Raw genomic sequence first — 27,801 nt, forward strand, 5'->3', positions numbered from 1 at the left:
TAAGTTTAAATATTTTATTTGTATAAAATTAGAATTATTATATTTTTACTAGCTTTAATGTAAGAAACTCATCAGTAATATTTTCAAAATAAAATTGTAGAAAAATTTAGCCATTAAAAATACATTACAACCTATATAGGGGTTCCCATTTTTCCTTTTGCCTCAGGCTCCAAATAATGGCTCAGTATAGCATTGTCAGATCGTATCTTTATTTAATATTTTGATATTTTGTTCATCATGGATTTTTTACATTAATTTTCATTTTAAAAATCATTTCATTAAAATATTATTTATCTTGATTGCTATGTTTTTTGGTATCCACTTAAATTTTGCAACTAAGGTAAGTGCCACACTCATTTCATCTTAATCCTGATCCTAGGAGAGTCAACACCTGGATGTCTGAGAGAGTTATAAAGAAATGGAGGCCCTGATTATATTTCAAATCTTTAGATAAACCTCAAACTAGAAACATATTTCTCAGTTATAGGACAAAGACATCCCCTTTGTGTCCAAGCCAAAATGGAGTTAGATTTTATGTTACTTATAATGTAAAGTGATCCGATATGCATATATAAAAAAGAATTACCTTATACATTTTAATCTTTAATTTGCTTTTTGAGAATTTAACTATATGCTATCGTTTTACTTTTTTATTTTTAAAGGGAACAGAACATTCCATTATAATATATACCATAATTAATTTATTGTCCTATTGATGGATATGGAAATTGCAACAATTTTTTTTTGCTATTGCAACTGTGTAGCAATGAATATCCTTATAGATCTATCTATATGTTCTCATGTTGTAATTTCAGCAGGTAGGTGGCTAAAGTGAAATTATTGGATTAAAAGATTTACACAGTTAAAATTCTTAATAGCTATTGTCAAATTACTTTCGGAAATGGCTATTCTAAGTTACCTGCCACCAGCACTGGAGACTGTTTTCCAATCTGATAGGAGAACTGTAATTTTTCAATACGATGCTGATTTTCATTTCTTTAATATTTTTAAGGTTCAGCATCTATTCATATGTATATTAGCCATCTGTTTTCCTTGTAGTGTGAATTGCCTATTTTGATTCTTTGCATATTTTCTAATTTTTCCTTTTTTACTTGTACCAACTTTTAGTATTTAAGTATATTAACCTTTTTGTTTATTATGTGTTTTATAATTTTTTCTCCTAGAATTATTGTTTATCCTTGACTACATTTTTACATAATTGCATCATTCAATTGCTACTGTCTATGAAGTTTGTTTTTCTTATCCTATTCAGAGCATCTTTCCAACCCCCAAAGTATTTTCCCATGTTTTCTCCTGAGGGTTTAAATTTTTCAATATTTATATTTTAAAATATGTTTATAATTTTATTTTTAAATGCACATCTTTAATTTATTTGGAATTTGTATTTGCTGAGTGAGGTGGGAACTAATTTTCTTCTCTCACAAAAATAACATAGTCCAATATCCCAATACCGTTAATTGAATAAGCCTTTCTTTCCTTACCAAATTGAAATGTTGCTTTATTACATTTTAAATTTCAAATGTATTTTTATTACTTTCTGAAATGTCTATTAAGTTGTTCTGATCCATTCAATAGCAATAATTAGCATTTATTTAGTGTTTCTTTGCCAGGCACTCTGCTAGGCAGTTTATAGAAAGTATTTAATTTAATTCTTGCAAAATAAGTATGAATAGTTTAATTTAACAGATATGGCTAGATTTTTCAGATGTGAAAAACTTGCCTTTTGTCAATAATCAGAAAGTCAGAAACCTGGGATTGAACGTGGGGAAGCCTTCACATATGATAAATATTTAAGTTATGAGTTGGAAGATCCGTAGAACTTTAACAAACACCAAAGGTAGGAAAGTATGTTCCCGGGTTAGGATAAAAGCTTGAGAAAAGTCATGAAAGTTGGAAAACTCAGGTTTTGTGTGGAGAATAGCTAGTACAGGTGATCTTATTAGCTTTGTTAGAGTGCCTAAAAATGATTAAAGCTGGAGAAGAGAGTAATGAGATTGTGGAGGGCTTTGCATGATTGAGAAGTTTGGAGTTTATAAGTCAATAAATCATTATATAAGGGTTATAAAAGAAAACACAATAAGACTTTTGTTTTGGGCACACCACCCAGATGCAATATAGCTGATGAATTTGAAGAGGTTGAGGGTGGGAAGCTGGCAGATGGGGAGATCGGATTATTTTGGGATGCTATTGCAACAGAACAGGTGAAGGATGATTAAGGTCTAAGCAAGGGGAGTAAGTGAGAACAGGTAGGTATATATAGGTTCTAGGCATTGCTGAGATGTGATCAGAAACCTTTGTTTATATTTATGCTTGCATTGATAATGCGCTAAGTGAAAGAATAACATTGTATACTCTCAGTCAAGTCATTAATGATTGATTCCATGATCTAACATTCAGCTTTTTGTGGAAATTATAGCTGGCTCTGCCTACTAACTCTCACTTTCTCTAGTCTTTGTAGAGAGACTCCCAAAGCAGAAATGTTTTCTGCTAATCTCACCACCTTTCATCCCACTGTGTTCATCCTACTTGGCATCCCAGGACTTGAGCAATACCATACCTGGCTTTCCATTCCTTTCTGCCTCATGTATATCACTGCAGTCTTGGGAAATGGAGCCCTCATTCTTGTTGTCTTCAGTGAACGCACCCTGCACGGACCCATGTATGTCTTCCTATCTATGCTGGCTGGCACTGACATTCTGCTGTCCACAACCACTGTACCCAAGGCTCTGGCTATCTTCTGGTTCCATGCTGGGGAGATAGCTTTTGATGCCTGCATTACCCAGATGTTTTTCATCCATGTTGCTTTTGTGGCTGAGTCAGGAATCCTGCTGGCCATGGCATTTGACCGCTTTGTGGCCATTTGTACTCCCTTGAGATACACAGCCATCTTAACTCCTGTGGCAATTGGAAAAATGACCCTGGCCATCTGGGGACGGAGCATTGGGACAATTTTTCCTATCATATTCTTGCTGAAGAGACTGCCATACTGTCGGACCAATATCATCCCCCACTCATACTGTGAGCACATTGGGGTGGCCCGACTGGCCTGTGCTGACATCACTGTCAATATTTGGTATGGCTTCTCAGTGCCAATGGCATCAGTTTTGGTAGATGTTGCACTCATTGGTGTTTCCTACACTTTGATCCTCCAAGCTGTGTTTAGACTTTCTTCCCAGGATGCGCGGCACAAGGCTCTCAATACCTGTGGTTCTCACATTGGAGTTATTCTTCTCTTCTTCATCCCATCCTTTTTTACTTTCCTGACCCACCGCTTTGGCAAGAATATCCCCCACCATGTCCATATCCTTCTGGCAAATCTCTACGTATTAGTTCCCCCCATGCTTAACCCCATCATCTATGGAGCAAAGACCAAGCAAATCAGGGACAGTTTGGCTCACATGTTATCTATTGTGGGGAAGTCTTAAGACAACTCATGGTTCCTTCATAGTTTTCTCTTATCATAGGAGAAAAGAGAACTTGTCAATCAAATTTCCAAGTTTGGGCACTATAGTGTGTTGTAGAAGAAAGCATACATGGGCTTTGAAATAAAATATATTTAGATTCAAATCCTGGCTTCCTTGCTTCCTTTCCTTTCTTTTTTTATTATTGCAAAAAATTTTTAATGATTAATCTTTAATTTAGGTTAAATATTGCTTTTAATGAGGCCGACACCCCCTGTGCAGAAAGGGCTCTGAAGAGATAGATGTTCATAGCAGTTCACATCTGTGGCTCTTCTTTGGTTCTGGAGGGTCCAGGGAAGCCAATAGTGCTTTGTCAAATACATTCTTTAGGCCTATATGTGTGAGTGCAGAACACTCCACATACTTAACAGACTTCTCCGGAGTGATGGGCTTCTGTTTGTTCTTGGAAAGGTTCTCAATAGTAGAGAGGGTCATCTCTGAGATGAATTTGCATCCCAACAAGCAAGAAAGGAGTCTTTGGACTGTAGTGAGTTATCTCAGGTACCCATTTTTCTTTCACATTTTCAAATCAGGAAGGAGAGACCACTGAAAAACAGACTAGAATTACATCTGTTTGTGGATAACTCAGTGGTCATAATCTATCATATTAATGATCCTTTGTCAGTATCAAAAGGCCCAAGAATATATATCTCTCCACCAATCATAACTTTGACTGCATAGCTGTCAAAAACAATCAGTACATATTCAGATGGAAATTTGTTTGTTGTATAGGATATCAGGAGACATATCTTATTGATAGTACCATCACTCACAACAAAGCAGTTAATTGTGAGCATTGCTGAAATAATTTTGTATCTACTTCAAGTATTTCAAATCTGATGTTGACCTCAATTTCTTCACCTGGGCGTTGGCAGCACTCTGTGGGGTCTCCTCAGCTGCTGGACAGGGGCACGCACTTGACCCCAGCTCCTTAACTTTCTGATTTTTGAAAATCAAGGGGAAGTTCTCATCTTTTGGAAATTTAGTCCTAAAATTAAACCACTTATATCTATGTTCTAAAGTTTATGTGAGGATTAAATATATAAACTACTTTGCACATTGCCCAGCATTATATGGGATGTTAATCTTAGCCTTAGCTATAATTCTAACTTGAAGTTTGTCTCATGAGGAAGACATCTTAAATTTGATGTACATGAGATTTCCAGTGCTTCCAGAGGCTCCTCTGTCTTCTCCTGCTTACCTTCCAAGACTATATCATGACTATAGTCATCTCCAACGTCATTGTCATTATAATAAGTTTGTTTTATAGATTAAATTAGGTAACAAATATGAAAAAGTACTTTAAAAAAAACTAAGAAACTATCCTCATTATTATATTTAAAAAATTCCTTTACTCATCCAGGAATTGGGATGAGTGACACATACATAGGCAGTACCCATAGAAAGCCAAGGGTCTGAGTTGAACATATGAACAAAGAGCAAGTTATGGAGTCACATTGATAACAGGAAAAATGATATATTACACAATATGTTAGAAAGATGTTAGAAAGATGAAGAAAGCTAATGTTAGATGTTAGAAAGATGTTAGAAAGATGAAGAAAGCGAATATTCTATAATTCTATATCCTCTTGTCTCTACCTTTTCCTAATCAGAGCCAGTTATATGACCTTAAATTCCATTTCCAAATTATGATGACTTCCAAATTGATACCTCCATCTGAGTCTTTCCCTTGAGATCCATATTCATATATTCAGTTATTTCTTGACATCTCCAGTGGTATGTCTAGTAGGTATCTCAAAATAAACATGTCTGTAATAGAAAGGATAGCCTAGGCCATCAAGCTATAAAAAACATACAATTTCAGTGAATTAACAAAACAAAGTTCATTCTTCTCTCAAAGTATAGTGTATGTCAATAGTATCTCTCCTCCATTTGGTGGGTCAGGAATCCTGGATCCCTCCATCTTTTTTTTTTTATTTCAAGAAAATATGAGAGTACAAACATTTTGGTTGCATTTTATACATTTGCCTCTCCCTAGCAAGGGTTAGAAGTATGCCCTTCCCCTCCACAATACTCATGGCATCTCTCATATGTGGGTCTACCCCCACAACCCCTGAATCCCTGGTGAACACCACTACCATTTGAGCAATATAGTGTTAATCAGTCAGTACCAATTGGATGGCAAGTACATGTGGAGCCCATTCTTCCGATCTTATATAATTGGTGCTAGCTCACTGTCATTTCTTAAAATAGAGTAATATTCCATTGTGAACGTATGCTAAATTTTAATAATCCAGTCATGAATTGACGGGCACTTGGGTTGTTTCCATGTCCTTGCAATAGTAAATTGTGCTGCCATAAACATTCGGGTGCAGATGTCTTTATTATAGAATGTCTTATGCTCTTTTGGTAGATGCCTAATAATGCTATTGCTGGATTGAATGGTATTTCTATTTTTAGCTCTTTGAGGTATCTCCAAGTTCTTTTTGACAAAGGTTGCACTAATTTGCATTTCTACCAGCAGTGTAAGAGTGTTCCTGTCTCTCCACACCATCACCAGTATTTGTTGTTTGGGGATTTTCACTTTGTATGGAACCAGAAAAGACCTGGTATAGCCAAAGCAACTTAAGTAAAAAGGACTAACTGGCAGGCATCAGTCTTCCAGATTTCAAGCTGTACTATAAAGCAATAATAATTAAATCAGCCTGGTACTGGCATAAGAACAGAGGCATCAATCTTTGGAACAGGACTGAGTTTCCAGAGATGAAACCATCTGCATATGGTAATCTAATCTTTGATAAAGCAGACAGAAATATACATTGGGGAAAAGAATCTCTTTTCAATAAATAGTGCTGGGAAAATTGGTTAGCTACGTGCAGAAGAATGAATCTGAATAATATTCCATTGTATCCATATACACATTTTGTTTATCTATTCAATTGTCGATGGACACTTGAGTTGCTTCCATGTTTTGGCTATTATGAATAATACTACAGTGAACATGGGTATAGAAATATCTCTTCCATACATCTGGCTTTAAATTATTTTGAGTATATACCCAGATTTGTAATTGCTAGATCTTATAGTAATTTTGTTTTTAATTTTTTGAGGAACCACCATACTGTTTTCCACAGTGTATGTATTATTTTATGTTCCCATCAACAGTGTACAAGTGTTCCAATTTCTCCACATCTTTGCTATTTTCTGTGTTTCTTTTTAATAGAAACCATCTATGGGTATGAGGTGGTATCTCATTGCAGTTTTGATTTGTATTTCCCTAATGATTAGTTATATTGAGTGTGTTTTCATTTGTTTATTAGCCATTGGTATATTTTCTTTGGAGAAATGTCTATATAAGTCATTTACCCAGTTTTGAATCTGATTTTTTCATTGTTGCTGAGTTTTAGAGGTTCTGTGTATTTGGATATTAATCTCTTATCAGATATATGATTTTCAAGTACTTTTTCCCGTTCTGTACATTGCTTTTTTACTCTGTTGATTCAATTTTTGAAAATATTGCATGAAAAGAAAGTTATGTGTATTGTCTGTTTTTACTGAGAATTAGTTCATTCAACACTCATTCAATCTCATCTTTCCAAAGCTTCCTCTATTAGAGGCTTGGAAACTAAAATACCAAAATTTTAGTTTTAGACTCTAGTCTTGAGTCTTCCTCATAACTAGAGATAAATATCAGACTCATTTTTGACTAATCCCAGCTGTGAGTAAAAATCTGTTGAAGCTTCCCATTTCATTTGTTTATTCTTTTTCTCTGGAATATGGAGTTTAATGTGGAAGTAGCCATAGCTTAGGATGGAAGAGCAGAAAGATAGAAAGAGCCTGGTTCTCTGATGTCATAATAGAGGTGTCTTAATAACACTGAACTGCCTGATTCTGGGTGTGGGTGTTTGGGGGTAAGTGGGAGGATGGGTGTGTGGCATAAGATAGATAAGTTCTAATTTGATTAAGCTACTATAATCTAGTTCCTCTTATATATAGCTACACACAATCTTGTTTGTTTATTAATGCTAGGGGAGGCACACTTTCCCCTTTCCTGATGTTTTCTGCCATATTGTTATGAGTGGTGCAAAGTTAGAGATAACCAGATCCATGCACATTTGTGTCTCCTTTTTTTTTGTTTATTTGAGACAGAGTCTCACTCTGTTGCCCAGGCTAGAGTGCCATGGCATCAGCCTAGCACACAGCAACCTCAAACTCTTGGGCTTAAGCGATCCTCCTGCCTCAGCATCCTGAGTAGCTGGGACTACAGGCATGTAGACTACAGGTGCACACTACTGTGCCTGGCTAATTTTTTCTATTTTTAGTAGAGACAGAGTCTCACTCTTGCCAGGCTGGTCTTGAACTCCTGATTTCAAGCAATCCTCCCGCCCAGGCCTCCCAGAGTGCTAGGATTACAGGGATGAGCCACCATGCATGGCCCATTTGTGTCTTTTTACAATGTCAGATTTTATTGATGGTATTTCAGTCATAAAAGTTATGAGCTATGTGAAATTCTCAAGGAGGTAGTTCTCCTTAGTATTGCCCATTTACTTGGTAGTCAGAGCTGTGGACACACAGGCTCAAGCCATTCCACAAGTCAGTCAATATTGTATATCAGACATAGTAGTATACTTGATCATTGTATAAATGTTATAGATTAAAATTTCCACTTTAAACAAAGTAACACTTAAAAATTGAGCAAAAAAGGGGATAGGAAAGGTAATTAACGAACCAGTCCAAGGAAAGTGACATGGACAAGAAGAATGCCCTGGCTGATCTGGTCAGTCATCAGTGGAGTGGTCAGCATCTTGCAAGGAAGATTCATTCTTTTTTTTTTTTTTTTTGAGACAGCATCTCACTATGTCACCTGGGCTAGAGTGCAGTGGCAGTTTGATCATAGATCAAACTCCTGGGTTCAAGTGATCCTCCTTCCTAACCCTGTTGTAGCTGGGACTACAGTTGTGTGCCACCATGTCTGGCTAATTTGGATATTTTTTGTGGAGACAGGGTCCTGTTCTTGCTCAGGCTGGTTGTTAACTTCTGGTCTCAAGTGATTCTCCTGCCTCAGCCTCTCAAAGTGCTAGGACTACAGGCAAGGAAGATTTCTTGATTCAGGCAGAGTGTTTGGCAGCATATGCCAGTTGCTTATTAGGAGTGACCACAGGATAATTGCTATAGAAACATCCAGAGCTGGCTGGAAAAGTTCTGCTCTTTTCATGGCTCTTGAGTCATCTGGGGAGGACTGATAGTAAAGGGTTTTGCTCTTATCTGATTGGGTACAGTGGGTAGGCATCTGGTCCCTGTTGGCATTATACCTTTTAAAATGGAGTCTTTTTCTAAGATGGAGTCACTTATGTAAAGGGTATACACATATGCAGGCCAATCTATTGTCATAATACTTTTGGCTTCTCTCCATCTTTACTCATTCTTCAGAGTAGGTATCTTAATCTGATTAGTGAATGTAAAGGAAAAAATGGACAGATAGAACTCAGTCTCTTTCTTTCTTCTTGTCTCTGGAGCATGTATCTCTGTAGCTGTTAGCCATGTGGTAACTCTAGTTATAAAGGTCCCACGTGTGCAGGACAATTTGCAGTTTTTGAAGGTCAGTTTGCCTAAGACATTGTTAACGTTTGGTTCATTGACAGAACATATTGAGAAAGGTTTAAAAACCTATAATTTGGGCATTCAAAATACATGTTTTGGTGTTTTTTTTCCTCCCTATTTGCATCCAAAGGCCTGCCTTAGTTTATAGAGACATTTGGGTCTTTGAAGCTGCTTTTTATAGCTGTGTAGCTGACTTTTAATTGTCATGGCTGAATGAGTGGCTTCAAGCCTTACGGACTGCAAGGTATTGACCTTAGTGAGTTATTGTAACCAGTAATTAGCTGTTTTGTAGAGGCAGGGCAGAATATACTGGCCCTTAGCAAATTGTAGGCAGGCCAAAGAAAAGGCAAGGCCCCTATCTACATTTTATCAGACTTTAGCAAAGCTTAGGAATCATTCATACTTCAAAAAATGTATCGATCATGGACCTCAATAAGAAGGTGGGCCTCATTAAAGAAACAGAAATCCATGGCTTCAGGAAAGTCTGGGGGGTAGTGCAGAATAGACCTTAGCAAATCCCTGTGGCCAATGGCCTCAGCATAGAAAAGGACTTTTAGGGGGACTGAGCCACATAGTATGTAGGCTCTGCAAGGTTGAACTTGAATTATGGATGTGTGGCTTTGCCCAGGCTGTCATAGAGGGCAAAGATTAAACATTCAGGAGAAATTCTTCCAAACTCGGGCCTCTTAAGCTTTAAAAGGTAGAATGATTTTATTTTAGTTTTACTTTATTTTAAAAAGGCAACTGAGTAGAGTACTCATGAATTTCTTGCTTTAAATTATTATTACTAGCATTAAGTAGATACTTCAAGATGGGCTGTTCCAAATGCAGCTAAGGAGTTCTTTGTCCCCCTTGGGATGTAAAGAGTCACAGGGGAGTGTTGCTTCTACCCTAAAAGAAATCAAATAATCTATAAAATTACAATTATATTAAGGCTATAAGAGATCTGAGGTTGTAATGTAACCCAATAAACTAAAATCCAAATTCAGCCCAGCTTTCCTGAAAGAACTAACAAAGTTATAAAATAAGCTAAATCACTACAGGCATATCTGATCACTTCAAGAATATATATATATAGCACACAGAAGTTATCTTTAATTTTTAGAACATTCAAAAGTGAAGGAAAGTGTTTTGAGGTTCATAAGACAAATTCTCACTTGCTTTGATTGTCAGACTGGGGTCTCAGTTACGCATAGCCTCTTGTAATCATCACTATGGAAAAAAAGATTCATTTGTCATATGCTTAATAACAGATCCCCAAAAAATATAAAGCAGAAGCTGACAAGGTTTAAATGAGACATAAACAATTCAACAATAATAGCAATAGACCTCAATATTCCACTTTCAATAATGGATAGAATAACAGACAGAAAATCAGCAAGGAAATAGAAAACTTCCACAAAATTGCTATGGACCGAATTGTTTCCTCCCCAGATTGACATGTTGAAGCCCTAATGCTCAATGTGATGGTATTTGGAGATGGGACCTTTGGAAGATCATTAAGATTATATGAGGCCATGAGAGTGGGGCCCTTAAGATGGGATTAGTACTCTTTTAAGAAGAAGCACTAGAGAGCTTGCTTGATCTGTCCACCATGGGTTAACACAGCAAGAATGCAGCCATCTACGAGTCAGGAAGAGAGCCCTCACTAAAAACTAACCATCATGGCACCCTGATCTTAGACTTCCAAACTCTAGGACTGTGAGGCAATAAATTAGTGTTGTTTAAGCCACCCAGTCTAGGGTATTTTGTTATAGCAGTCCAAGCTAAGATGGATTTTGGTATTGAGAAGTGGGGTGCTATGGTAACAAATAACTAAAAATGTGGAAGCAGCTTTGGAAATGGGTAATGGCTAGATATGTGAAGAATTACAAGATGCATGCTAGAAATATGGACATTAAAGGCCCATGCTCATGGAATCCATTGGTATTACCATGTTCCCTACCATCCAGAAGCAGCTGGCTTGATAGCATGGTAGGATGGCTTTTTGAAGATTCAGTTACAGTGCCAGCTAGGTGACAATACCTTGCAGAGCTAGAACAGTTTTCCAGAAGGCTATATAAGCTCTAAATTAGTGTCCAATATATGATGCTGTTTCCTCCATAATTAGGATTCATAAGTCCAGGAATCAAGGAATGGAAATGGGACCAGCACTACTCACTATTACCCCTAGTGATCCATTAGCAAATATTTTGCTTCCTGCTACCATGACATTATGCTCCACTGGCCTAGAGTTCTTAGTTTCAGAAACAGGAATACTTCTACCAGGAGACACAACAATGATTCCACTGAACTGGAAGTAAGACTGCTGTCTGGCCACTTTGGGCTCCTCATGTCTTTGAAACCAACAGACAAAGAATGGAGTTACTGTAATGGCTAGGGTGATTTATCCTGACTACCATGGGGGTAGTCATCCATACTAATCAGTTGAAAGCTTAAATGGAAAGAAAAGGCTGACCCTCCCATGTGTAAGAGGGAACTCCTCCTCCTTACTGCCCTGAGCTGGGATATTGATCTTCTCCTTCATTCTGACTAGAATTTGTACCATCAACTCGCCTGGTTCTCAGGCCTCTGGACTTGGACTGGAATTATACCATTGGCTCTTCCAGGTTTCACTTTGGTGACTGGAGATTTTGGGACTAGTTGGCCTCTATCATCCTGTGAGCCAATTTCTTATAATAAATCTCTTTCTTATAATAAATCTCTCTCTCTTTCTCTACACACACACACACACACACACACACACACACACACACACACATACATGTTAATTTTCTGTTGGTTCTGTTTCCCTGGTGAACTCTGACAAATAGAGACACTATAAAATAACTAGACCTAGAAGACATATACGTTAATAGAACACTCCAGCCAAAAATAGAATCTTCTCAAGTGCACATGGAACATTCTTCTCCAGGGTAGAACATAAACTAGGTCATAAAACAAGACTCAATAAATTTAAAAGGAATGAAATTATATAAAGTATGGTGCCTGACCACAGTGTCTTAAGGTGGAAGATTATTTTATTGATTTGAGATTTTTTTTATATAGGTGTTAATAGCAATAAAACTTCCCTCGATTCACAGCTTTAGCTGCATCCCATAAGTTTTAGTTTTAGTGTTCTGTGTCTTTATTTTCATTTATCTCAAAGTATTATTTAATTTCTCCATGATTTCTTTTTTGATCAGTGGTTATTCAAGAGTTTGTTGCTTAATTTTTATAAGTTTAATTTACCAAATTGAAGAAAATATCAATAGAGCTCTAAACAGTATAGATATTTAACTAATAGTAATAAAAATAAAAATAAACAACTACCAACAAATAAAAGCTCAGAACCCAATGACTCCATTTGGCAATTCTACAAAACCCTTAAAGGAGAATTGATACCAGTTCCTCACAAATTCATCCGATAAATAGAAGAAAGAGACCATTTTCTCAATCATTCTATGAGATCAGTATTACCCTGATACCAAAACAAGACAAAGACATCACAAGAAAAGAAAACTATAGACCAATATCTCTAATAAATTTAGACACAAAATCCTCAGTAAAATACTAGCAAATAGAACCTAGCTATATATCAAGAAGATTATACACCATTATCAAGTATGATTTATTTCAGAAATATAAGATTCATTTAATATCAATAAATCAATTAATACAAGACATCATATGAATAGAATAGGAAAGAAAACCACATGATTATCTGAACATGCAGAAAAACATTTGACAAAAATCCAACACCCTTCCATAATATAAGCAACTAAAAACTAGAAATAGAAGGAAATTTCCTCAACCTGATAAAGGGGAAAAAACTGTACTCCAGGGAAAAAACCTGTACTGGAGCCATATCACACTTAAGGGAAGGGTATTTCTCTGACTCCAGGGTGTTGGTTAGCCCTGTGACCTCAATTCTCTGATTGGTCCAAGAAAAATGGTTGATTTTCAGCTTGTCAAGATTTTTCTTGATTTATTAATGAGAATGGGAGAGGACAACTTCTAAGCTCTCCTTACATGTTGGGGCTGAAAGGAAGTCTCTCTGAGTTTTCTTTTGTGATTGGGCCTTAGCCACATATTTTTAACTAATTTGTTAGTTTTCCAATCTCTTTATATTCATTTTAAAATGCTTATCACTTTTGCTCATTATCAGCGGGAGGCTTTGTCTGAATTATCCTATCAGGTATTAGTAAAAGTAGAAATCTTCTAGATTAGAAGAAATTGTAGTATCTTTTTGTGGGACATATTTTTTTTCATCTTTGAAACGTCAAAAGATATCAAACAACATATGGAAAAAAGAAGTAGAAATTTTATCCATCCACTAGTGTACTACTGTTTTTCAGCTGTTATTACTTCTGGTCTTGTTATGTGGCATCACTGTTATAAATAGGTGAAAACACATGGTCCAATTTTGCCTTGTCTATAGATATAATAATGCCCTTGCTAACCAGCTGACTCTATCAAAGGGAAGATGATTCAGGACTGCTTGAGTTTTAATGGCCTAAGTTTCTTACACTTGGACTTTCAAATGTTCTGGCACAAGTTGGGCTTCTCTTCCCCAAATCTGCCACAATGCCATGTCATTGGATCAGGGGAGTCTTCCAACGTTATCCACATGCCATTCTAAAGCCAATATCCACCTTTGCTGATCCAGACTTTGGTGTTGAAATAAATAAGAAACACTTTTACCAACCTTTCCTTCTTTCTGTTTCTGGACATATGTCAGTTTTCTTACCCTTTATACTGTCAATGAATTCTAAGACTTCATTAGGATTTTCTTAATTCATTAGAGAAGTTCAGGTAGTATTGAATGTTAACAATAAAGTGGTTAGGATATTCCTTTTAGGACTTTAATGCAAATTAACTCAAGAGTTGGTAAAGAGTTTGTGAAGTGACAAAATAATTTCTGTCAAATTCTTGACGTGCAATTATATAATTAAGCAGGTCCCGGAGGACTTAAAATCTACTGTCTTTACCATTAGACAGGAAAATTTCTGACAACTTTTAAATGAAATTTTCTTTGATACATAATTTCAACTTGTTTTGTCACCTTAATTAGCATTTTTTAAAATTAGTTGTGAAGTTGAATAGAGAGAAAGGGTTAAAAGCAGCGACTTTGAGACCTGTCTGTTTGGTTCAAATCTCACCCTGCAACTTCCTTCCTATGTGACCTTGGGCAAGTTTCCCAACCCAGTTTCTTCATCTGCAAAATGTATAAATAACAGTTGTGTTTGCTTCATAGGGTTGTTACAGAGATTAAAAGAATTACTATTTGGGAAATGCTTAAAGCATGCTAAGTGCTATACAAAATAGGTAAATTAATTTGAATTGATGTTCCTAGCAATTGAGAGAGATGGAATATTAACCAAAGAATGTAGGGCTCCAAAATCTGTGCTTTTTCTGCAGTATTACATGTGATGTTCTGTCATTTGAAGTTGTTTCACATCCTGGACACAAACTCACCCAAACCAAGAAGCTTCTGGAAGGCCACTCTTAGCTCCTGGGTCCTAAGGGCATATACCATGGGGTTAAGGGCTGGGGGAATGATGACCTGCAGCACATTGAGAAGAACAGGGATGAGGGGAACCCTTCTTCCTGCCAGGTGAGTGACGGACACTACAATAATAGCTGTGTAGAAAAAGAGAATGAGGATGAGGTGGGAGCTGCAGGTACTCAGAGCCTTTGATGTTGCTTCAGCAGAGTTCAGTCTCAGTACAGAACGAATAATAAAAGCATAGGAAGCAAAAACCAGACCCATGTCACTCCCAATAACAACCCATACCAAGACCAACTGGTAAAACCTGTTAATAGTGATGTCATCTCAGGCCAGACTGGTGACCCCCAAGTTAGAGCAGAGGCAGTGGTCAATTTCCTTCCTGGAGCAGTAGTTTCTCTGCGCAGCCAGTACAGGCACTGGGATGGTCAACAGGCCATTCCTGAGCATCATGAGTCCTGTGGCTTTGAGCACAAATGCTTCAGTGACTATGGAAGGATATTGGAGGGGGTGACAGATGGCTATGTATCTGTCCACTGCCATGCAGAGGAAGATACCGGACTCCATACAGAAGAAGCTGTGGATGGCATAGATCTGAGCAAAACACTCAGGGAGGCTGATGGCCTTGGCGTCAAACCAGAAGATGGCCAGGATCTTGGGCATGATGGTGGTGGCCAGGCCAATGTCTACCACTGCCAATACAGCAAGAAAATGGAACATGGGCTCATGTAACATGGGCTCACGTTGAATGGTGACCATGATGAGGATGTTGGCACCCAGAGCTAAAAGGTAGAGCAGAGCCAGTGGCAGGGAGAGCCAGTGCTGCCACTCATGAATGCCTGGGAGCCCCATCAGGATGAACTCAGACACTTGAAACCCTGAGCTATTCATTATTCTCAGGGCAATATTATACCATTGGTTGTCTTGTTCCCAGCATCTGCCTGTGGATTAAGGGGAAACAGAATAAGACTGTGGTTAGCTCAGTGGAGGACCAAAAGTTCTGTAGGGGAATAAGGCTCACCCACAATAACTCTGTCCTTTTTAACATAATACATTCTCTATCCTCCTTGAGACCCATGGGGAAAGTTCAGGTAAGAACAGAAAGGATCCTTTTCTACGTAGCTCAAAGCATGATGATTGGGTGTTCATGCACATGTGTGAGTGGTGCCTCCCTCAAACCTTGTTAGTATTGTCTGGCACCTTACCCATCTGATGTGAAACAAACCATCAAACAAATTAAAAAGACCAGACAGTAGATGTTAAGATAAGGATTTTAGCAGAATATTTGGCAGCATAAAAGTGAAGATTTACTAGCTTTATTTTTCTGAAATTCTGGCTGGATTATTTATACTGGGAACATGCACACAAAGCAGGGGACATGTACATTATAAAGAACCTGATTTTCATTAGGTGAAGTTAGAGGGCAGAAGTGTTGTCTTCTTTCTTGAGGACTTTCAGGAATAGAATAAGCAGCCATCATGGAAACCCTGACTATGCCTTTCTCTTATTTTTATTTATTTCAAAATATTAAGGGGGTACAGATATTTTAGGTTACATGGATCATGTTTGTAATGCTTGAGTTCTGGCTATAGGTGTGCCTGTCACCCAAATAGCGTTCATAGTACCCATTAGGTTGGTTTATTCAAGTCCTCTTCCTACCTCCATTGCTTTCCACTGAGTTTTACTACCCTATGTGCACATGTGTGCTCATTGGTTGGTTCCAGTTTAATAGTGATTACAAGTGGTATTTTTCCATTCTGGAGATACTTCACTTAGGAGAATGGTCTCCACAGTTCCATTCAGATTATTTTAAAAGGCATTAATTCATCTTTCTTATGAAGTAGTATTCCATGGTATACATATACCCATTTTATTAATCCACTCATGAATTGATGGGCACTTGGGTTGATTCCACATCTTTGCAATTGTGAATTGTGCTGCAAACTTTCCAGTGAAGATATCTTTTTGATAAAATGACTTATTTTCCTCTGGATAAATACCCAGTAGTGGGATTGCTGGATTGAATGGCAGGTCTACTTTTAGTTCTTTGAGGAATCTCCATACTATTTTCTGTAGAGGGTATACTTATTTACAGTCCCACCAAAGTGTATAAGTGTTCCTTTCTCTCTGCATCCATACCAGCATCTATTGTTTTTGGACTTTTTAATAAATGCCATTCCAACTGGGGTAAGGTAATATCTCATTGTGGTTTTAATTTTCATTTCCCTGATGATTAGTGATGTTGAGCATTTTTTCATGTTTATTGGCCATTTGTCTTTCTTCTTTTGAAAAGCTTCTGTTCATGTCTTTTGCCCACTTTTTAATAGGTTGTTTGTTTTTTCCTTGCTGATCTGTTTGAGTTCCTTGTAAATTATGGTTCTTAGCCCTTTATCAGATGTGTAGCTTGTGGATATTTTCTCCCATTCTGTAGATTGTCTATTTCCTCTGTTGATTATGTCCTTAGCTGTGTGGAAGCTTTTTAGTTTCATCAAATCCCATTTATCAATATTTGTTGTTGCCATGATTGCCATTGGGGTCTTTCTCATAAATTCTTTGCCTAGGCTGGTATCTAGAAGAGTTTTTCCTACATTTTTCTCTAGAATCTCTATGGTTTCATGCCTTAAATCTAAGTCCTTTATCCATCTTGAATTAATTTTTGTCAGTGGTGAGAGTTAGGGGTCCATTTTCATTCTTCTGCATGTGTCTATCCAATTTTCCCAGCACCATTTATTGAATAGGGTTTCTTTTTCCCAGTGTATATTGTGGTCTGCTAATGGTATTGATACAAAAATAGAGTATAGACCAATGGAGCAGAACAGAGAACCCAGATACAAAACCATCTACCTACAAACAACTGATCTTTGACATGACTTTCTTTTAGAGAGAGCTTTTGGTTGGCAAATAATTTGTGACACAAACCATCTCATTTATTCTTCACCATGCAGGTGTTGTGATTCATATGTGAGGAAACAGGTTGAATGAGTTGCCTACATAAGAATCCTATATTGAAAACACCAATAGGTGACTAAACTATAGCAAAAGTTTTAATCTTTAGCATTTGCTTCCAGCATTCCCTCCATCAATAGTAGCCAACAGTTGAGTACCCGCTAGGAATATCATTTGTTTCTTCTTCTGTCTATGAAAGTAATGTTGAAGATATTCTTACAGCTATATTTTTAAATGATCAATGTTATTAATAAAAATGTAAGGAGAGAAAATAACCAACAAACTTCCAACCACTTCCAGATTTTTCTATGGAATAGTTTGGAAATTCAGCAGGTTATTATTGCACACATTTAGATGCTTTTGTTTAAATCATTTTGTGACTTATTTTGGTCCTTTAACACTTCTCTTCATTCTTGATTTTGTTCATTCTTGAATGGTTGGAGAATATTTTCAAGTTAGTATATCAAAAAGGGAACTTGGGCATTATGCTTTGGGAATCCTTGAATATCTGAGAATTCTTTTTATTACCTTTATCCATGAATAATACTTTGCCTTCTCTAATATTTAGATATCAATATTACCTTTTCCAAATCTCTGCATTTGCTTCATTTCACAGCACTAAATGTAGCATCAAGACTCTATCCCTCACCACCTCTGAAAAGAATGAATGGCTATGCCATTTATTGATTATAATAAATATATATTATCCAAGAAATTGAGAAAAAATAATAAGAAAAATAAAACCATAGCTCTTTTAGAAAATGAGAAATCAATATCCCAGCAAACAAAGGTTTAACATTTTTAAATATTTAATTTCAGAATTTTTCTTTGTCATCTTCTTACACAGTTGATGTTTCATGTAAATAGAATTTTTCATCCTGTGCTTTTTCTTAACACTGGAAAACTTTTTATAAACATTTAAAACCTTTATAAGCATATTTTAATGGCTACTAAATATTATCAAATGACTTTATAACATTTTTCCCAATTTTGTTTGATTTGTGTTGCAAATATATATTTAAAAATAATATCTATACTATTTTCATTTTATGTTTTTTCTATGTTTTAAGATTAATAGAAGACTTTTTTTTTCCTCCTGAGACGAGGCCTTGCTTTGTTGCCTGAGCTAGAGTGTAGTGGCATCATCATAGCTCACTGCAGCCTCAAACTCCCGGGGTTTAGTGATCCTTGTGCCTCAGCCTCCCTAGTAACTGATACTAATGTATGTGCCTCTATTCCCAGCTAATGTAGAGGTAGGTGTCACTATGTTGCTCAGGCTGGTCTTGACCTCCTGGCCTCAAGAATGATAGCACATTTGGAAGCATCATGCCAGATTAAAATAGATCTTTTTAACCAGGGATTTATAGATGTTCTCATGGGAGTCTGTGAACTTCTTACATTTCTATGGAAACATTTTATCTATATTCACATTTTTCTCGTGAGAGAATCTGTTTAGCTTTCATTAAATTCTCAAAACATTCCACTATCCAAAACAGAAACAATTACAGAATGTCATTCTTTACTCAAATTTTGACCAGTATTCACTTCCTTTTAGACTTTTAATTTTTAATGGTTGACCTATTAATTTTGTGACATAGCTTATTTACGTGGAATTAATTTTGCTATTAATTTTGCTCTTAATGAGAGGTATGTAAATAAATAGTTTTTAAATAATTAAGCAATGGCTTCTATATTTCTTACCAAGTGATTATTATGCCTTATTTGTCACATTGTGAATTTATATATATGTATATAAAATTTCATTTCTGAGAACCTATTGTTTCTATTTCTTTCTGGCTATTTTTGTGTCAATATCAAACCAAATTAAAAAATCTAGTTTTGTAATAAATTTAATATGCAATAGGACTATATTTCTCTTATTCTCTATGGTTTTAAATCCCTTTTTATGCATTATTCTCTAGATTAACTTTAGAATTCCTGTGTTCTAAAATAGCATGGTTTTGGTTAGGATTGTGTTTTTTTTAATTTTTTTTTTTTTATTTCAGCATATTACTGGGGTACAAATGCTTAGGTTACAAATATTGCCTTTGCCCCACCTGAGTCAGGGCTTCAAGTGTGTCCATTCCCCAGGTGGTGTGCACTGCACCCCTTTGGTGTGAATATACCCATACCCTCCTCCTCCCTCCCACCTGCCTGACATCCAATGAATGTTACTACTAAATGTGCAACTGAGTGTTGATCAGTTAATACCAATTTGATGGTGAATACATGTGGTGCTTGCTTTTCCATTCTTGTGAGACTTCACTTGGTAGAATGGGCTCCAGCTCTAACAAGGATAATACAAGTGGTGCTAGATCACCATTGTTTTTTGTGGCTGAGTAAGGATTATGTTAAATCTATAGATTAATTTTGAAAAAAAATGTTGACGTCTTACATATCAAGTTTTCTCATTCATAAAGATAGATCTCCTCTGCCTTTATTTAAATCTTTAAATATCTCATTAAAATTTTATACTGCACTGTTCTTATCATTATCAGTGTTTTAGGATGTTTTTAGTGAATATGTTTTTTCTGCATTATGCATTCTAATGTATATTTCTGGCATATGGAAATCCATTTAATTGATTTTTTTTAGTGTTATATTAGTTTTTATTTCCTCTTGCATTGATCCACTTTGCTAAATCTGTACTACTTTTAAATGTTTTGTGATTTTTTTTTGTATTATATTAACCAATTAGTCATTGCTGGTAAACATCTTGTTTTTATCATTTTATATATTGCAATTTTATTTGATTTGTTATTTTATCTTACATATCATCCATTTTGCTGAACTATTGTCAATTCTTAAAATTTTCCCATTAATACTTGAAAAATTTCTAGGTAGAGCAAAAAGTTGATTGTAAACCATAATATTTTCCTTCCTTGCAAATATTGATATTAATTTTCAAATATTGATATCTCATAAAATCTGATTAATTTTTGTTTTGATGTCTCAATGAAATGGTTGAACATTTTGTGATCAATGTGAAAGAATTATGATGGCAAACATCTTTGACGTTTTGGTTGAATTTAATGGGTAATTCTGTTACAATTTACCTTAAATATGTTTTTTTTTTAAAGTTACATGTCTTTTATTAGACATGATAAAGTAGTCTTTTGTTTGGAGTTGCTTTTTGTTTTGGAAATCTTGGATATAGAATTTATTATGTAGATCCCTTGGTTTATCATTTATTCACCGACTATCTTAGAGCTCAGCCTCATTTCTCTACTGTTTCCTGATCACAAACCTTAGTCCCTATACAAGAGAAGAGCCTGAGAGAAGGGAAGTACTGAAGGTGAAGAATCAAACAAGAAAAGCTGACCATGGAGACCAAAGATCAGACATGTAATTAAATTCAGAGATCTGGACAGAATTACGGGACATGGACCATGTCTATTCCCTCACCTCTCAACATTCAGTCGTTGGCTGGTTACTTACTACTTCAGGACAGGCTGCGAGGAGGCTCTCAGGATGGCAATGTCTTCTGTAGCTGCTTCTGTTTTCCTGGCCACAGCTGCCTATGTTCAGCCTTTTGTTGTTCAGAACAAATCCCTGTCCTTGCTTGACATCCCTGGAGTCTGTCGTTTTAGTATTAATTAGATCTCTGAGATGCCTGGTCCTGGTGTGCTGCTCTCCAGGTCCTCCCTACTGTAATCCAAGCATCCTTGCGGACCTAATGTTTTTAAGATTGCAGTGGGAGTAGGACCCAGGTACTCTGTGGGGTTAGCCAAGTACTTTCTGGAAGTATACCAATTCAGCCCAAATTCCATGGGCAGTGCAGCAAATAGACAACTTTTCACCCCAGGCTCCTCAGGCATTAATTCAGCCCACCTGATCAATGTGCCCCTTTTTACAGGAAGGTTCTGACGTCTCCTCGTGTCAAATGTATCTTTACTCCACATCCCTTCCAGAGATTGCCCCTGTCTGCTTCCTACTTCGTAAACTTTGAGTGACCGCTTTATGTTGCTTACTTTTCTCTACCTCCTGAATAATTTGTATCTCATTGCAGTTTACTTTTGTGTCCACATCACACAAATTGCTCTTGCTAATGACCTTAAATTGCCAAAAATAATAGATATATATTATATATGTAATCTTACTAGAATCCTCTCCAGTATTTTTCTATGTTCCTTCTTCTAGGGCTACTTGCCTCTGTTGTCATTCATGATATCATGCTTTTAGTGTTAATTAAATTGGAACAAATGAGTGATAAAATTACCTTCCCTGATAGAAATGTCTTACCTGGGAAAGACTATTTTCTTGCAATCTAGTTTATCAAACAACTTATCCAAAAGAAATACAACAAAATGTAGTGTATGTACACCATGGAGTACTACTCAGCCTTAAAAAATGATGAACTATCTATTATATTATCCTGAATGGAGCCGCAGCCCCTTCTTCTAAGTGAAATATCATAAGAATGGAAAAAAAACACCACATGTACTCACCATTGAATTGGTAGTAATTGATCAACACTAATGTGCACATATGGGAAGTAACATTCATAGCGTGTTGGGCAAGTAGGAGGGTGGAGGAGGGGATGGGTAAATTTACACCTCATGAGTGTGGGGTGTGTGTGGGGGATGGGCACACTTGTTGGGTGGTGCAAAGGCAATGTATGTAACCAAATGATTTGTTCCCTGTAAAACTCTGCAATAAAATGTTTTTAAATGGACAGGAGAGAGAAGAAAATGGTTAAAATATAGAAATAAAAGCATACACATAAAAAGCAAATAAAAATATTACAACTTGCTACAGTTCTTATTTCTATAACACGTCACACAAAGGAATAACTGATAACTACCATATTTCCCCATCCTTTGGTAGAATGAGCAAAACCTTCATTCCCAAAGGGCCTGAATCCCAACTCATTCTACCCTGTTTTGGTGGTTCCACTAACTTTTACTGTCAGGCATGGAATGACTAAGAGGCACCTCAGAGAATCACCTAAGGTTTCCAACACAGTCTACTTGCCTCTATTGTATAGAAGCAACTCAATTTTCCCCTAGTAATTGAACCTCCTTGGTTAAATTTATTCCTAAGTATTTTTTGATTCTATTATAAATGGGATTGTTTTCTTAATTCCATTTTTGAATTGCTTGTTACTAGTGTGTAGAAATGCAATTTATTTTTGCATGTTAGTGTTGTACCCTGTAGCTTTGCTGAATTTATTAGCTCTATTTTTTTTTGTGTGTGAATTCTTTAGGATTTTCTATATGTAAGGTCACGCAATCTGTGAGCAAAGGTTTTATTTATTTTTATTGCTTGATTTCCCTGGTCTATCTAGCAAAAATTTGTCAATTTTGTTGATCTTTTAAAAGAATCAACTCTCGGTACTGTTGATCCTCTCTATTTTTTCCCTATTCTCTTTCTTATATCTTCACTCTAATCTTTATTATGTCCATCTTTCTTTTTGTTTTAGGTATAGTTTTTGCTTCTTTTTTTAGTTACTTAAGGTTGAATGTTAGGTTATTTATTTGAGATCTTTTTTCTTTTGTAATATAGGTATTGTAAGCATAAATTTCCCTATGAACTCTACTTTTACTGTATTCCATAACTTTTGGTATGCTGTATTTTCCTTTTCATTTCTCTGAAGATATTTTATGATTTCCCTTTTGTTTTCTTCTTTGATCCATTTTTTAAATGAGTATATTATTTAATTTTTACATATTTTTTAATTTTCCAAGTTTCTTTCTGTTATTGATTTCTAATTTCATTTCCTTATGGTCAGATAAGATACTTTGCCTGATTTCAATCTTTTAAAAATTAAAGAATCTTGTTTATGACCTACCATACAATAGACCATATGTTCTACCTTGGGAGAATGTTTTAAGTGCTCTTATAAAGAGTGTGTATTTTGCTGTTGTTGGGTGGAGTGTTCTATATGTGTTGGTTAAGTCTAGTTGGTTTATAGTGTTATTGGAGTTTTCTATTTCCTTATTGGTCTTCTGCCTAGTTGTTCTATGTATGATTGAAAATGGTGTGTTAAAATCTCCCAATATTATTGTTGTACTACTTCGTTCCTCAATTCTGTCAGTTTTTGCTTTATTTATTTTGGGGCTGTGTTGTTTCATGCATATATGTGTCTAATTGTTGCAGTCTCTTGATGGATTTACCTTTTTATCATTATGTAATATTCCTCTTCATGTTTTGTAACAATTTTTATTTTATTTTATTTTATTTTATTTTATTTTATTTTATTTTTTTTTTTTTGAGACAGAGTCTCACTTTGTTGCCCAGGCTAGAGTGAGTGCCGTGGCGTCAGCCTAGCTCACAGCAACCTCAAACTCCTGGGCTCAAGCAATCCTCCTGCCTCAGTCTCCCGAGTAGCTGGGACTACAGGCATGCGCCACCATGCCCGGCTAATTTTTTCTATATATATTAGTTGACCAATGAATTTCTTTCTATTTATAGTAGAGACGGGGTCTCGCTCTTGCTCAGGCTGGTTTCGAACTCCTGACCTCGAGCAATCCGCCCGCCTCGGCCTCCCAGAGAGCTAGGATTACAGGCGTGAGCCACCGCGCCCGGCCTGTAACAATTTTTAAAAGTCTGTCTTGCCTGATATTAGCATAGCAATATAGTAGTCTCCCCTTATCTGTGGGGGTTTTGTTGTAAGACCTCCAGGGAATTCCTAAAACCATGGGTAGTACCAAACCCTATATACTCTATATGCAACAGTCTAACTGATACTCAAGATGGCTACTAAGTGACTAATGGTGGATAGCACATACAGCGTGAATAAGCAGGACGATGGGATGATTTACATACAGGGCAGAACAGAGTGGCATCACATTTCATCATGCCATTCAGAATAGTGTGCAATTTAAAATTTATGAGTTGTTTATGTCTGAAATTTTCCCTTTAATATTTTAAGACTGTGGTTCACCACACAGGTATCTAAAACTATGGAAAGTGAAACTGTAGATAAGGGGGGACCATTATGTGCTAATACATTGTATACTAATACAATACAGCTTCCTTTTGTAAGCTTCCTTTTGCTTACAATTTTCATGGAATATCTTTTTCTATCCATTTATTTTCAACCTATTTGTGTTTTTGGTTTTAATGTAAGTTGCTTATAGACAGCATATATATGTTTTCTTTAATCCATTTTTGGCAATTTGTACCTTTTAATTAGAAAGTTTAATTTATTCACACTTAATTATTGATAAGGAAGAACTTCTGTCATTTTGCTACTTGTTGTTCTATGTCTTATATCTTTTTTATTCCTCAATTATTGCAGTACTGCTTTCTTCTATGTTATATGGATATTTTGTAGTATATCATTTTTATCCCCTTCTTTCTTTTTACTACATATTTTTGGTTATTTTCTTAGCCTTGCTTTGGGAATTACAATTAACATGTTATAACAATTTGTAACATGTTATAATATGTTATAACAATGTTATATAACATGTTATAACAATTTATAATAATCTAGTTTAAATTAATACTAATTTAGTTTGAATAGTACAATTGTTCCTGTGTATCCATGGGGGAATTGTTCCAGGACCCCCCACTGATATCAAAACCTGTAGATGTTCAAGTCATTCACATAAAATGGTGTACTATTTGCATTATCTATGATATCCTCCTATATGCTTTAAATTATCTCTAGTTTACTTATAATTTCTAATGCAATGTAAATGCTATATAAATAGTTGTTATACTATATTTTTTATTTGTATTATTTTTATTGGTATATTATTAATATTTATCATTTTCTTCAAGTTTTTTAATCCACAGTTGGTTAAATCTGTGGATGTAGAACCCATGGATATGGACTATAAACAAATTCTTTGCTCCTATCTAGTTCTGTCCCTCTTTATCTTGTTATTCTCACAAATTACATCTTTGTATATTCTATGTCCACTAATATAGTAATAAATTTATAATTTTGTTTAGTAGTTATCTTTTAAATCATATAAATATATTAATGTATATTTATATATATATATATAAATATAAAATATATTACTACTGACTTTTATATTTACCTTGCCAGTCACCTTTACTGGTATTCTTTATTTCTTTGCGCAAATTTGAATTACTGTTTAGTGTCCTTTCATTTCATTCTGAAGGACTCCCATTGGTGTTTTTTGTCGGGTAGCTCTACTTGGTATGGACTCCTTTTTTTGTTTTTGTTTTTTTGTTATTCTGGGAACTGTCTGGAAATGCCTTAATTTTTCTTTTATTCTTAGTATAGTTTTGCTGGATATCAAAATCTTGGTTGAAAAAAAAAAATCTTGGTTGACGTTTTTTTTTTCAGCACTTTTTGTATGTCATCTGACTTCTAGCCTCCATGATTCCTGATGAGAAACTAGCTGTTAATATTATTGAGAATCCCTTTTATGTGACTAGTTGCTTCTCTCCTGCTGCTTTTAGGATTCTCTCTTTGTCTTTGTCTTTCCAAAGTTTGAATATAATATGTCTCAATGTAAATCTCTAAGTTTATCCTACTTGGAATTCATTGAGCTTTTGAATATATAGAAAAGTAAATTTCAATTCCAGAATTTTTATTTGGTTTCTTTTTATAATTTCTCTCTCTTTATTGATATGCTACATTTGGTGGGGCACTGTTCTATTGGTTTGCTTTAGTTCTTTGTCCAAGGTTTCCTTTAGCTCATTGAATATATACATGTGATTTAAAGTTTTTGTCTAGTAAGTCCTAATACCTGGGCTTCTTCAGACAGATTCTATTAATTTCTTTTTTTACCCCAGTGTATTGGCCATACTTTCTTATTTCTGTGCATGCCTTTATAGTTTTTTTGCTAAAAGGTGGACATTTTGAATATTATAAATAATAATTGTGGAAATCAGATTCTCCTCCAAATGCCTCCTCAACTATAAGAGTTTGTAGTTGCTCCTTGTGGTTGCTGTTGTTTCTTTAGTGATTCTGGACCAATTTTGAAAAGTCTGTATTCATTGCTATTTGTGGCTACTGAAGTCTCTGTTGATTAGCTTGGTAGTCAGCTGTGATTCAACAGAAATTTAAATTCCTGGAATAAGAAAAAATTCCACTCTTTGTAGATGAACTCTGTGTGTGAGTTGAAGCATGCCTTCAACATTCAACCCAGTAGTTTACAACTCTGCCTTAATCTTCATATCGTACCTGTACGGAGCCTGATGGTGAGCTAGGGGTGAGGATGGAAGGTGTTTTTTGAGGAGCACTCACCCTGGGCATGCTTGTGGTTGTCTAGATTCCCAGATACATGTAGGAGCTTTTCTTTTCTTTTTTTTTTTTTGAGATGGAGGAGTCTCACTCTGTTGCCTGGGCTACAGTGCCGTGGCACCAGCCTAGCTCACAGCAACTTCAAACTCCTGGGCTCAAGGATCCTTCTGCCTCAGCCTCCCGAGTAGCTGGGACTACAGGCATGCGCCACCATGCCTGGCTAAATTTTTCTATATTTTTAGTTGGCCAATTAATTTCTTTCTATTTTTGGTAGAGACGGGGTCTCGCTCTTACTCAGGCTGGTTTCAAACTCCTGACCTTGAGTGATCCTCCCGCCTTGGCCTCCCAGAATGCTAGGATTACAGATGTGAGCCACCACGCCTGGCCTGTAGGAGCTTTTCAAAGCCCTTGTTCCCCAGTCTTTCCTCCCAAGCTTTTCAGTGTGTCTATTTCTCCAGCTGTCACTTTTAAATTTTTTTTGGTTTCAGATGGCAGAGATTAATACAGCTTTTTAAAAAATATTTTTGACAAAGATTCCTAGGTAGCTGCCACTCTAAGGGAATTCCAAGGTAGGTGAAATAAAGGCAACCTGCCCTTTAGTGAGCCACCAGATGGGTCAAAATAACTACAATTCCTTAAGAACAAAGTCTGCTCTACTCCTCCTTGCCCCATAAACCCATCCAGAAAACATGAGCTGCTATTTTCCAGACTGCCACTGACTGGGGGCCAGTGTGAGTTAGAATGCCACAAAGTTCAAGTGTTCACCTTGTTGCTGTAAACTTTTGACTAATTCTAACAAAGTTGATGATGACAATTTGTGCCAGTTTATTTGCTTTTTGTTTGCCCTTGGAGTTTCTTAATTCACTATTTTCACTATTGAAAGCCTGGAAGAGGGTTTTACTTCCTGGCCCTGATATGCTTGCCTGTCATGCTTAGCTGTAGAAGGCACAGCTTCTTCAGTGCCCGCTCCTGCAGTACGTGGCAGCCAGAAGCATCCGGTGGCCAGCAGCTTCCCCCAGTAATCTCCCGCGGGTGCTTTTGAGGAAGAGAGTCTCTGGTGAACACCCTACAATGTGGATTTCTAACAAGCTCCATCGGCACAGCATGATAGCATTTTCTATCCATTCTGTGCCTTCTCCAGTAAGGCCTGG

The 27,801-nt window shown here is 36.1% G+C and overlaps 2 protein-coding genes, 1 non-coding gene and 1 pseudogene across 3 annotated transcripts; 2 read left to right on the top strand and 2 right to left on the bottom strand.

Annotated features, from left to right (window-relative positions):
* Positions 1 to 67: 67 nt before the first annotated feature.
* On the top strand, positions 68 to 18,246 carry LOC105883467 (olfactory receptor 52B2-like). The gene has a single exon (XM_076002230.1). It carries the CDS (start codon positions 2,499 to 2,501, stop codon positions 3,444 to 3,446), a length of 948 nt encoding a protein of 315 aa, XP_075858345.1. The 5' UTR covers positions 68 to 2,498; the 3' UTR covers positions 3,447 to 18,246.
* On the bottom strand, positions 3,729 to 4,279 carry LOC105883475 (cell division control protein 42 homolog pseudogene; annotated as a pseudogene).
* Positions 14,479 to 27,745, bottom strand: LOC105883328 (olfactory receptor 56B34-like). Its single transcript, XM_076001393.1, is given in 2 exon segments — positions 14,479 to 15,473; positions 27,574 to 27,745. Coding segments are annotated over 2 exon segments (1,167 nt in total).
* On the top strand, positions 15,639 to 15,747 carry LOC142870859 (small nucleolar RNA U13). Its single transcript, XR_012919188.1, has one exon. It is a non-coding gene; the product is annotated as a small nucleolar RNA U13 (small nucleolar RNA).
* Positions 27,746 to 27,801: the final 56 nt, after the last annotated feature.

This window comes from Microcebus murinus, chromosome 4 (genome assembly GCF_040939455.1).
Source record: "Microcebus murinus isolate Inina chromosome 4, M.murinus_Inina_mat1.0, whole genome shotgun sequence".
NCBI classification, from domain to species: domain Eukaryota; kingdom Metazoa; phylum Chordata; class Mammalia; order Primates; family Cheirogaleidae; genus Microcebus; species Microcebus murinus.